The sequence below is a fragment of the Sphaerodactylus townsendi genome, linkage group LG16, assembly GCF_021028975.2.
Source record: "Sphaerodactylus townsendi isolate TG3544 linkage group LG16, MPM_Stown_v2.3, whole genome shotgun sequence".
Lineage (NCBI taxonomy): Eukaryota > Metazoa > Chordata > Lepidosauria > Squamata > Sphaerodactylidae > Sphaerodactylus > Sphaerodactylus townsendi.
In genome coordinates this window covers 6678649-6691462 of record NC_059440.1, presented here as the reverse complement: position 1 = coordinate 6691462, position 12814 = coordinate 6678649, and the positions used below count along the sequence as shown (strand labels likewise).

Genomic DNA, 12814 nt, shown 5'->3' with positions numbered 1-12814 from the left:
TTCCTAAGTTCACATACTTATCTGAATGTTAGGAGTCGCCGTGTCAGCTGCTGGCACCTTTTTGTGTTCAGCAATAATGGAAACGTTCAGTTCAGATGATAGCTCAGGAATTTCATCTATAGTGGACTTGAGAAGAAACTGCAGTGCTCATGCCTACCGAAGCAAGGTGACTCTGCCCAGCGACCCCACAGCGATGTCTGGAAGACTGTCCTGCGTGAAGTCCAAGCCACCAGCCACGGACCTTCCAAAATGCATCAGTCCTGGACCAACCTGAGCAGCTGTTATCCTCTGCAGGGAGACGGAAAGCAATGAATTAGACCAGGAGCGGCCAACCTATGGCACTCCAGATGTTCATGGACTACAATTCCCATCAGCCCCCTGCCAGCATGGCCAATTTCCTTGTGCCAAATTAATCTCATCGAAGGGACACCCGTTCGCGTGATGGTTTTCACAGCAACGGCATATGAAAGGCCTCGGACATGCAAATGGCACAAAAGAAACAAATGAACCCGGAACCCCGGCACTAAAAACGGGCAGAATGAAAAGGCCTAAAAGGGCAAAGCGCCAACACAAGAGTCAAGGAAAAGAGGGAGATCCCCTCCCCCCGTCACCCCTCTACTACGAAGTCAGGAGACTCCCTTGCCTGGGAGAAGGAAGCCTGGATCCCGTCCTTCCTGCCGTTGTATATGTAAACGCTGCCAAAGGAGCTGCCGGCTGCGTTGTGGTTCTCAAGGGGTGCACCAATCGCAACGTCCCCGTAGCCGTCCTGGTCCACGTCTCCTATGCTGGCCATGGCAAACCCAAAGCTGGCAAAGGCCAATGATGGTTGGCCACTTACGTGCCCCTTCAGAGTAAAGAGGTTTGACTGGGAAGAAGGGAGACAGGAGTGTCAATCTGAGCAGTTTTCACCTTGCCTCAGGGCTACACAAGTTAAGCAGCCAGGCCAGGAGCCTGCTGTAGGCTGCCCCTCAGCCCTGCTAGGCCTGGCCCCACTAGGCTGCCCAGGACTGCTTCCCCCACCTAAGGTAAGTGGGGCGCAGGGGTGGGGTGGGGTGGCGCTCAGAGCAGGTGTTGCCCTGGGCTCCATTTCCCCCGGTACTCCTCTGGATGGGAGACCACCAAGGAAGTCCAGGGTCGTGATGCAGAGGCAGGCAGCAGCAAACCCCCTCTGAATTTATCTTGCCTAGAAAACTCTGCATAAGTTGACTGCAAATGGACAGCATTTCCCATCATCCACCCTTCCCAGGAATAGCCAGAAATCGTATGTAAGCCCTAAGGCTGTACCTTGCCATCAAAGCGATAAATGTAAACCTTTCCTTCTTCCCCAAGAACGTGAAAAAACGGAGCTCCGACAAGTAGATAATCCGTCAATCCGTCCTGGTCGACGTCCAGGGAGCAGAGCTCAGCTCCAAAGTAAGACCCAATCTGTGACCCAGAACAGAAAAGCAATGAATCCTCCAATAAGTGACAATGAACTTCTGCGAAGGTCGCTGTCCCCTTCTAGAGGTCAGTTCTGCAGATAAGTCAGATTCTTGTATTAAGGCGGATTTACGTATTACCGAAAGCAAGGAACACTTGGAAACAACATGGTAGGATTGACTAGCCTCCTCCAAAAAAAAGAGAGAGAAAAACTGTATATTGCCAGAATCGGCAGGAAGAGCTGAGTACAACTATGTACATTAAGAAGGCCCAGCAAAGACTACTATTTGAGACTGTTAAGGAAACCACAACTGAATGGAAAACTCCTGGTGTCCTTTTACCACTGTGCTATAGAGAGTGTCTTAACCTGCTGCATCTGTGTATGGTTCTCCAGTTGCACAGTGGCAGATAGGAAGGCGCTCCAAAGGGTGATCACTACTGCACAGAGGATTATCGGCTGCCCTCTCCCCTCCTTGGAAGAACTCGATAATTCCCAAAGCCTAAAGAAAGCCCAAAATATTCGGAGAGACCCGTCTCATCCAGCACACTCTCTTTTTGAACTGTTACCATCCGGCAGACGATACAGGTCTATCAAAACTAGGACAAAGAGGCTTAGAGACAGCTTCTACTCTAGAGCTGTGGCTATGCTAAACTCCGTGGCTTCGTGTTGATGTGTTTGGGGCTGTGTAGGGATGGGTGGAGGAAGGGGAAAGTGAGGATGGGGTATGAGTCTGAAATTGTGTGCATCGAGGAATGCTGCTGTAAATGTTCGTTGTGCGTGCACAACGACAATAAATGCTTATGCTCATGCTTTTGAGCTGAAAAGGTGCCCAAGATCAGAGCCTGCATAGCAAACATCCTGGGACAACCGTACAGGAAACCATGTGCGCAACTGAGAATCTGACCCAAAGGGAATGTACGCTCACTGTGGGGCAGACCACAAATGCGTAAATGGCCTGTGTTTCATGACCACAAAGGCTAAAACATCCCTCGAAGATTATTCAGGTGTGCTAGTCTGTGAGGGAAAGAAATATTACAGTTAACACCAGAAGCAGCAATGTCTCAACAATGTCCTCTTGTTACCACAACAAAATATCTGCTGAGCCACACTTCCTGGAACCTTCTCAGCCTCTTGCTTACACCTGCTTAGCAGTCAATATTTTGCTCAACCCACCATGGAGAAAAGTCTCCTTTCCCTCAAAGGAATCAAACAAGCAGTGAAGAACGATGGCGTCACCTTGACAGACCACACAGCGGAGACAGAAAAGTAATTGTATCGCAAATTCCATTTACTTACTCAGATGATTTATAGCCTTGGGGCGATATTGATAATTCCATCAGTGTTCCTTTGCCCCTGAAGATAGACGGGCATTTTTAAAAAGTGTTTTCTCCTCAGTAGCAACTTGGATATGCTGTGGGGCCTTTAACTCTTGTTTTGATTTAGCAGCTTAAAACAGTGATGGTGAACCTTTTCGAGACTGAGTGCCCAAATTGCAACCCAAAACCCACTTATTTATCGCAAAGTGCCAACACGGCAATTTAACCTGAATACTGAGGTTTTAGTTTAGAAAAAAAGGTTGGCTCCGAGGCGCACGTTACTCGGGAGTAAGCTTGGTGGAAGTCGGTGGCTGTGCTTTGAAGCAACCGTGCAACTCTTCCAACGGGTGAATCACGACCCTAGGAGGGTTTACTCAGAAGCAAGCCCCATTGCCAGCAATCAAGCTTACTCCCAGCTAAAGGATCGTGCTTTAGTTCTTCGCATGAAAATCAGTGGGGTTTAACAGCGCTTAACAGGGTTACCTACACTGCTTCCCCACAACTAGGTCTGAAGTTTAATGCTTATAATCGAGCCCAGCAGCCCCAGACAGCCTAGATGTGGGGGGGGGGGGGCTGTTTGCACGTGCCCACAGAGAGGGCTCTGAGTGCCACCTCTGGCACCCGTGCCATAGGTTCACCACCACTGGCTGAAAACATTTATACCCTGTCTCTCTATTTATCAACCAGAATTCTTTTTAATAAGTGAAACAATAAAACGACAGGATAAAAAGATGTAAAACTGTAAGAAAAACAGAAGATAAAATTCAATAAGGCAATTTAGAACAACATCGCACGTCAGCTTTGGAAGGTTTGAAATCTGACAAGGGCAAACACAAAGGCAGGAAAAAGACTCCAAAAAGAAGCAGAGGATTCACATCTGCAAATCTGACGAGGCATTCAATAAAATTCCAGAGGGGAGAAGGTGGTAAAAGGCCTGGTAGAATTAAGAACATCTCCGAACGCTACCTATGAGCTGGCATGCTTATCTAGGGAGGGAGTCCAGAGCTTTGATGCCACTACAGAAAACAGCTGGTCTCTGGTGTTCATCCAGGCCAGGGGTCTGCAACGTGCGGCTCTCCAGATGTTCATGGACTACAAATCCCATCAGCCCCTGATCCAGGCAGACCACAACAGTGAAAACCTCCTCAGAAAATCTGAAGCCTGTGCAGATTAAGGCTGCAATCCTAAAAAACATTTTCTTGAGAGTAAATCCCATTGGCTGAAAAGAAAATTTACTTCCAAGTAGAGTTGCTCGGGATCAATCAAGCTGACAAAGGAAATATGTGACCTGTTTGCAGTGCAGCTGTATATATATGCAACACTATGGGGTTGTGGGGTAGTGCAACACTATGTAGTGCAACACTATATATGCAACACTATGGGGTATGGGGTAGTGGTGTAGTGGTTAAAAGCATGGATTTTAATCTGGAGAAGCGGGTTTGATTCCCCACGCCTCCCCCTGAGTGGCAGAGGCTTATCTGGTGAACCAGATGTGTTTCCGCACTCCTACATCCCTGCTGGGTGACCTTGGGTTAGTCACAGTTCTAAATATATGCATATTTAGTCATAAGAACTATATTAAATATATGCATATTTAGTCATATATATGCATATTTGGATTAGTCACAGATCTAAATATATGCATATTTAGTCATAAGAACTATATTAAATATATGCATATTTAGTCATATATATGCATATTTGGGTTTGTCACAGTTCTAAATATATGCATATTTAGTCATAAGAACTATATTAAATATATGCATATTTAGTCATATATATATGCATATTTGCATATATGCATACCCTGTTTCCCCGAAAATAAGACATGCCCTGAGAATAAGACGTAGTAGAGGTTTTGCTGAAGTGCTAAATATAAAGCATTCCCCGAAAGTAAGACGTAGCAAAGTTTTTCTTTGGAAGAATGCCCTTTGAACAGAACACCAGAGCATGCAGCTATGGAGTGGAAAAATAAGACATCCCCTGAAAATAAGACATAGCGCATCTTGGGGAGCAAAAATTAATATAAGACACTGTCTTATTTTTGGGAAAACACGGTATATGCATATTTGGGTTAGTCACAGTTCTAAATATATGCATATTTAGTCATAACAACTATATTAAATATATGCGTATTTAGTCATACATATGCATATTTGCATATATGCATATTTGGGTTAGTCACAGTTCTAAATATATGCATATGAAGTCATAAGAACTATATTAGAGTACTGGTTGTGGTGGGTTTTCCGGGCTGTGTGGCCGTGGTTTGGTAGATCTTGTTCCTAACGTTTCGCCTGCATCTGTGGCTGGCATCTTCAGAGGTGTATTAGTGTAACTTACAATTCACCAGATATGTAAGAAGCATATATATTAGTCAGGAAAGTTAGAAAAGGGCTTTTTGGGGAAAACACAGACACAAATTGGCCTTGCCTGAGACTGTAACCACATTGGAATGTAGCTGATAAGAAAAGAGGCAAAGAAACACTGATAAAAAAAGAAAACAGGGACAGGCTTGGTTGATATAGCAACCCAAATCCTGGTAAAGGTCAAGGGGAGATATGACAGGAAGAGCATGTCCAAATACGGGAGAAGGCAGAAGGAAGCAAAATGTCAAGAGCAGCCCAGCCAATGAGTAAAGAAACAGGGTGTGTTCGCTCAGGAAGGGTATAAGTCAGTGGTGGCGAACCTATGGCACGGGTGCCAGAGGTGGCACTCAGAGCCCTCTCTGTGGGCACGCGCAAACAGAGTCCCCCCCCCACACATCTAGGCTGGCCTGGGCCGCTTTGATAGATGATGATGATGATGATGATGATGATGATGATTAATTGTATTTGTAAACCGCCCTCCCCCGAAGGGCTCAGGGCGGTGAACAAAACATAGAAATAGAGCACCCATATTAGCATTAAACTTAAGATGTAGTTTTGGGGAAGCAGTGTAGGTAACTTTGTTAAGCGCTGTTAAATCCCACTGATTTTCATGGGAAGAACTAAAGTGCAATCCTTTACCTGTGAGTAAGCACGGTTGCTGGCAATGGGGCTTGCTTCTGAGTAAATCCTCCTAGGGTTGTGATTCACCCATTGGAAGAGTTGCACGGTTGCTTCAAAGCAAAGCCACCGACTACCACCAAGCTTACTCTCGAGTAACGCACGCCTCGGAGCCAACTGTTTTTTCTAAACTAAAACCTCAGTATTCAGGTTAAATTGCCGTGTTGGCACTTTTAAGGAGTAAATAAGTGGGGTTTTGGGTGCGGTTTGAATAGCTTTTCGGTCTCTCTCGCGGGTTAAGCGTCACTGGTATAAGTAATGTTTGCAAACAATAGAGCTCTGAGACTCCTCCGTGAAGCTCACAGGAGATCTCCCGAAACTGCAGTTTTGAACAAATGAAACTTTGAAACAGAGGAATCTTTTCGGAACTGGTTTCTTTAAACCTGACAGAGCTCTACTCTTTGGCAGAGCTTCTGCTTTGTGTCTATCAGCTGTGTGCTTCACACCCTGTGTGGGGTAGTGGGGTAGTGGTTAAAAGCATGGATTCTAATTTCTAATCTGGAGAAGCGGGTTTGATTCCCCACGCCTCCACCTGAGTGGCAGAGGCTTATCTGGTGAACCAGATGTGTTTCCACACTCCTACATCCCTGCTGTGTGTCCTTGGGTTAGTCACAGTTCTTCTGAACTCTCTCAGCCTCACCTACCTCACAAGGTGTCTGTTGTGGGGAGAAGAAGGGAAAGGAGCTTGTAGGCCCCCTTGGGTCGCCTTACAGGTGCGGGGGGGGGGGGGGGGGGGTAGTAATGCACTGCTGACCCAGCAGCAGTGCACGGGTGGTAGAACGCTTGGGACGCCTTAACGGGACTCCACTGGCCTGCTGCTGGTCGCTTACCGCACTCCCCCTCCTCATCATCCCCTATGAGTCCGCGGGTCATGTGAACTGTCTGGCCTCAGTCACGAGGCATAGGGACAATGGTCTTGCCCCCAGGTGAGGATTAGGCTCAGACGCTTACGCTCCTCTCCGCACGTAGCCAGGTGAGATCATGCATCACATGATGATCTCCAGGTCTCCCGGTCTCCCGCTCATCTCCCTACCCACCTCCTTTACACGCATCTACAATGAAAACCCTAATAAAGGTGCCAGGAGACCAGCTGGGGCAGAGTTGTCAGGGATCCGCGAGGAAATCCAGCGCTTCCTGTGTTGCTGACGGCTCTTCCACCAGATGAAATGAAACCTCCTCCGCTGTCTCAGCCTATTCCTTAGCTACCACCTCCGCGGGGATGACTACAAGCTGGTGCCAAACCCGGGAATCCTCAAACCTCCACCCTGCTCACCGTCGCCTGGGGAAGGGCCGCGATACCGAAGTCCGGCTGGATCGGGTACGCATCCAGGGACCACCGCTTCCCCGGTATCAGCCTTCTGTCCCTCTGGATCGAGGCGCGTCCAGAGACACAAGCGGCCCTAGGGACACTCTCTCGTCCGACGGAACACTGGTGAGGTATGGGAGCCTTGCAAAAGCAGGGCTTAATGACAAGCACGTTGGATCGAACTGAAAAGCGTTAGCATGAAATAGCTGCAGGGTCCCCAGTAAAGAGAAGGGAGCCGCGCAAATTGGTTGAGAGAGATTGAAGCTCAGTGTCCATGGTAACCCGTAGAGGGGGGGACATTGAATCTTAAGGACTGGGAAAACATCGGGCGCACTTCCTTCAAGCGACAGAGCCTGCGCGCGCCGATGTCACTAGCTACTGATCGGTCGGAGACAATGTTTTGTCGCCATCTAGCCTGCAGACCTATGGCTCCCTTTGCTGTAGGGCAGCCCTCCTTCGGGACATCTTTCACCTTCAATTTCTAACCCCGGAATTTTCTCTATCCGCTAAATTGGACGCTTCGTCCCTCCCTTCTGCCCCCCTTGTCTCCTTCTCTCGGCCCCATTTCAAACTCTCTGGCTGGGCTCAGCCTCCCCTCCTGCTCCGCCTTCATTTTCCTCGGAAACCACTGCACCTCCGTCAGCGCCCGCGTGAATGGCGCTGGTTTCAAAACTGCGCCAGAACGTATTAGCCACGATCTGCAGAAGAAAGAAACCCCGACGGAAGACGATGCCGATATACTTGCATTTCACAGTGCCCTCGGTCCATTTCACAGATACCGAGGGGGAGGGTGGCGTCTCATTCGAGCTGGTTGAGTTCGAAAGTGCATCGCCTCTTGCCAAGCTACAACATCCTCACTGGAAGCTCTCGTGAAGCGGTGCGGGACGGAGTCACCAGCCCCTATGTGAGAGGTGCATGCTAGAGGCGGGTCGCGAGGAATCACTTAATGGTTCCGGATTCGGACTGGAAGACCACCTTCCGCAGATGCCCTCCTGAGCCCTGCACAATTTGTGATCTTGGGAGAGCGAAGTTCCTCGGCCAGCAATGTTTCTTTTAGCAGGGCAGCCGCCTCCTCGGGCGGGCGCTCTACACAGTCCGGGCTCAGCTTTACGGCTTTGATGCCTTCAGTAACCCCAACAATCAGGATCGTTCTGCCGGTGGCCCTTACACCCCACGGGTCGCTTCTGAATGCTCTCTACAAGGCGGTTTTGAAAGTCCCCAATGCCGGACAGCCAACCCAAAGTTTTTCTAGCACCCGGCAGAAGCCTCAAGAGCTCCTATGCTGAGTTTTGTGAACAGGCTCCAGGAGGCCCCTCAAAGAGGCAGGAGTTGACAACGAGGGAGGCCCAGGGCTAACTCCTTAAGCGCTTTGCCAAGGCAGAACGCCTCCGCTGAGTGCCTGCAAAGCGATCACGGGCCTAGGGAAGGAACTCCCCGAAGCTGGCCGCGACATGCTCAAAGCTTGCCAGGATATCGGGTCTTTCGCCCATCAAGCCAGCCTTCTAGTCCGCCGCCCTCTCTCAGCTGCCATGAGACAGCCCCGAGACGAAGTGTCTCCACCAGTGCGGCAAAGCCAGGGACATTTCAGGAGGAATTGTAGGCTGCCCGGCGGGGGGGCTCTACAACTCCTGACGGGAGGGAGGGTCTCTCCCCAGAGGGCGGAGACCCCCAGGAAAGCTCTAAGACCGGGCGGCCTCCCAATGCCCGGCGGGGAGGCCCGCGCCCGGGCATCTCCCCAGCCCGGAACCAAGATCCGCACCTCAAACCCTCTTCCCCGGAGCTCCTCCCCATGAGATCTTCGCTGTCCCCAGCTCAGGTATAGTGATCCCATCCCACACGGAGACCATTGGGCTGGTCTTGCCAGCCTCCTCCCCCCCTACGCCTATACTTCCTGCTCTGATAACCCCTTCTATCAGTCCAGTAAAAGTCACCATGCTCTCCGCCCTAGTGCCCCCAGAATTGGCACGCGTTTCAAAAATCTCTGCAGAGTCCATACAGTCACTGAATTGCAGTGCAGAAAAGGGAACAACAAATGCTGACGGAAGAGGGACTGCTCGCTTTTGAGCTCCTTCCTCAGAAATGCCCCATAGCCAATCTACAGGACAATGAGGCATGGAAAGGGGAAGATGCTCGCGTGACAATGGCCTTAAGCCAAAAGTCGCTTTCTCTCGCTCAGTGAGAAGAAGAAGCCCCCTTGGCCCCTCTCCAGCTGTAGGTTCAAACCAGATCCTCATAGCCTCTGAGCCTGTGCAAAGCTCCTAAGCTCAAGCAAGGCTCCCCAGTGGCAGCAAAATCAAGTCCAGCACCTCAGAGAGAAGCAAAAATCTCAAATCAGAGTTACCCAATCCTCCCTGCTACTTTATATGTGCTCTGGTATGCCCTGCATGTAATGTTTCTGTATGCTCTTGCCCCCTTTCAAGAGAGACCCCTAAAGTTTTCCCCTCATAGGGATTTTTCCATTAGCTTCTAAGCTATGCTCTTGTGCTTCAATTAAAGTTTTTCTCCTTCTACTATGTATGTGTGCCAATGCCTTGAAAGGCTTCAGCCCATTACAGCATCCGCTCTTAAACGGGACATGTGCAGCTTCCGTGCAAGGTGCAGTTCCCCAGGATACCCGCATGGGACCTTAGCTTCAAGCCGCCTCCCATCTTAGTTTAAACTCCTTCAAAACTTTTCTTCAAACTCCTCTCCTTGAGAACCTTTTCCTTCGGGTCCATCTGAGCCTTACACTGCCACATTGGCGTGGCGCATAGTTTACATATGAAGCCAAAATCATTTTTTCATGCTCCCCACATTCTCTGGCTGAGGGCTCCCTGGCATGAGTCTACAGTGCCAGGGGGGGTCTCTCAGCCACATTCCTATCTTACACAAAGCCTCCGGCCTGTGAAGGTAGGAAGCGAGAGCTCAAACCGGCCAAAGTCCCCTTCACGGGAGGGGAAGGTAGAGCTGACTTCCAAAACCCCTTCCCCCCTCTCCTTTCTGCACACCCTCCCTCTTTCTAATGGGCTGACGCACTTTCCCACCTCTAGATCTAGAGGATCTGATAAAGGGTTTTTTGCAAACCCCTCTCTCAATTTGCTCCTCTGTGGATCAAACCTCAAGCCCAGGAACTGTTTTCTTTGCATCTTCTATATATCTTTCCTATAGACGCTTATGCATTACTTAGTATGACTATAATTGTGAATTGTTCAAGTTGCTTTTGCAAAACCCACACCTTAGACGGTGATTGGGATTGTTTTACAAACAAACATCCGACCTGGATATGGACCTCTCTCCTTCTCCTAAGCCTTCGGGCAATTCCCTTGCCTTGTATCTCTTAACTTTGAATAAGTTGCAAGTGATCGCTGTCTGAATGTGGGGCCAACTGGCGCCTAAATCTAAAGCTTGGCCAAAACAAATGAAAGAAAGGGGAGTAGTTCCCCCTATTGACACCAATCAAAGGTCTCATCCAGCAGACCATATCCAAAGTACTCTTTCTCTATTCTCTATCAAAAATTGCCCGCCCCCACTCAGGGCTCGAGCCCTCTCCACTGTCATCTATAAGGACTAACTCAGCCAGTGCACGCGAAACCCCTATAGGGGAAAAGCGTTGCTTGTCTTTTCTCTTCCATACAGGAGTCCAGCTTCGGCCATGCCAGACCAGCCTCCATCCCGGAGATGGAGCTGGGCCTCCCTGGAGGATCCGCCAATTCCACGCCCATTCCCTGTCGAGAGGGCCCGGGATTAGCTCCCCAGCCTGGGCTTCGTAGATGGGAGGGATCTCTCTGGAGCCAGCACACCCATTCTTCCACAAGTGATCACAGCCCCCGCTGGGGCCACCCCCCCCTGGGGGGAACGGCAGCCTGGGCCAGCTGTGTAGCCTCAGAGGGTTGATGCGGCGTGTTGCATGCTCCTCATCTACAACCGCTTATTCTCTCTCCCTCTCTGTCAGCCTCCCCTGGCTGGGAAGTTTCTTGGAGTTCCCGCAGCCAAGGGAGCATTCCTGATAGATTAACTCCTTGGAACTCATCCGGCTGTTCTCTCCAGTCAGCTTGAATATTGTTGGAACCACGCCTTCTCTCAATACAACCTGTTGCTCGTGAGGAATCCCCACGCTGAACCTGCAATGCTAAAGACTATCAGTAGCTCTCCCTAATGCCTTTCTTGAGAAATCCATGGACTCCTAACATGCCATCGGCTCTGTAGCTTTGGTAGTCAAACAGCAAGAGCCATGCATTGGACAATTATGCAACCACGGGTTGCCTTCCTTCCAAGGCATCATCCAGCCTCCATGTATCAAGCTTCTAGCCATGTTTTGCCTTATTGTTTGAACTTTCTATTGCATGCCCTAATTTTTTTGAAGTTATGTTATTTGTTATTGCTGCATTTCTCGCCTGTCTGTCTGGGCTGGCCGGGACTCTCTCTGCTACCCCCAGGCTCCACCCCAGGGAGCTCTCGGACGCCAGCCACACGCGCGTCTCTGCATTTGCCTTTCGGGATCCCTCCCTGTTTCCAAGCGACACGGTCGCCCTCTCTCTCCAAAGGCGGAGCCTGTCTCCCTCACCTAACTTCCCTTGTGGCCCAGCCCCCCCCGGACTTGTTTCCTGTAACACCAAGACTCATTGGCCAATGGGCTGGCCTGTGCCTCCTTGCTTGAAGTGGCTCCATCAATTCTGCACCTCCATTGCTCTGGACGCTCTGGCTTCCGAAAGCAGCAGGAACTTCGATCAGCGTTTACCCTAGACAATCGTGCCGCTATTGATTACCTATTGTTATTACATCACCAAGGTTGTGGGAATGTACATAATATGTGTTGTTTTAATCTTTCTGATAATTCCCGATTGATTCTCATATGAGTAAGTACGTGAGCTGCAAGGAAGTTGTATCTAATCTGAAGTATGATGTTTTGCTCCCATTGGTGGTCAGCCACTCTGGAGCTGGCTGCCGGGAGAGATGGCTTGAGATGCTATTGTACAGCTCTGCATTGGTTTAATCTGTGTGGCCTCGTTATCGGATCTGTTTGTTTAGCCTTCAATGCGTGTCTAATATTGCCTGTAACGTGTAAGAAGCCCCCTCGAATTTCCCTCTTTTACCCGCGCAGAGCCAGAAGTTGCCCTAATGTTACACAAGCAGCTTGAGCTCAGCTTGACTTCAGACGGGCATGGAGGGAGACAAGCGCCCCTTTAAATGCAGCTTCCCCTTAGCATTTCGGCCAGTCCCTCTTTCTAAAATGTAAAAAAGGGGAGGAGATGTAGTAATGCACTGCTGACCCAGCAGCACTGTGGTAGAACGTTGGGACGCCAACGGACCTCTACGGCCTTGCTGGCTTCAGCCATCCGCATTCCCCAATTCTCCTCATCCCCCCCTATGAGTCACGCCGGTCACTTGAACTGTCTGGCTCAGTCACTGGGCGCAGGGACAATGGTCTTTGCCCCCAGGTGAGGATTAGGCTCCAGACGCTTTACGCCTCTCCTCTCCTTGACAGATAGGGCTGGGCAGGGTGAGATCATGCATCACATGATGATCTCCAGGTCTCCCGGTCTCCCGCTCATCTCCCTACCCACCTCCTTTACACGCCCACAATGAAACCCTAATAAAAGGTGCCAGAGACCAGCATAGGTAGAGCTGTTGTCAGGGACTCCACGAAATCCTGCAAGCGCTTCCTGTTGGGTTGACGCTCTCCAACCAGATGTAGGAAACCTCCCTCCGCGTCTCGGCTATTCCTTAGGCTGTAATGCACTCTCTG

General features: G+C 49.9%; 1 protein-coding gene across 1 annotated transcript in view; it reads right to left on the bottom strand.

Annotated features, from left to right (window-relative positions):
* Positions 1-12814, bottom strand: part of ITGAE (integrin subunit alpha E) — a 73849-nt gene that overhangs the window by 28483 nt on the left and 32552 nt on the right. The window contains exons 14-18 of the mRNA XM_048519379.1: positions 9086-9184; positions 8093-8284; positions 1285-1425; positions 644-865; positions 158-288 (exon numbers count right to left, since the gene is read on the bottom strand). Coding sequence (XP_048375336.1) covers positions 158-288; positions 644-865; positions 1285-1425; positions 8093-8284; positions 9086-9184 — 785 coding nt within the window. The remainder of the gene's footprint in view (positions 1-157; positions 289-643; positions 866-1284; positions 1426-8092; positions 8285-9085; positions 9185-12814) is intronic.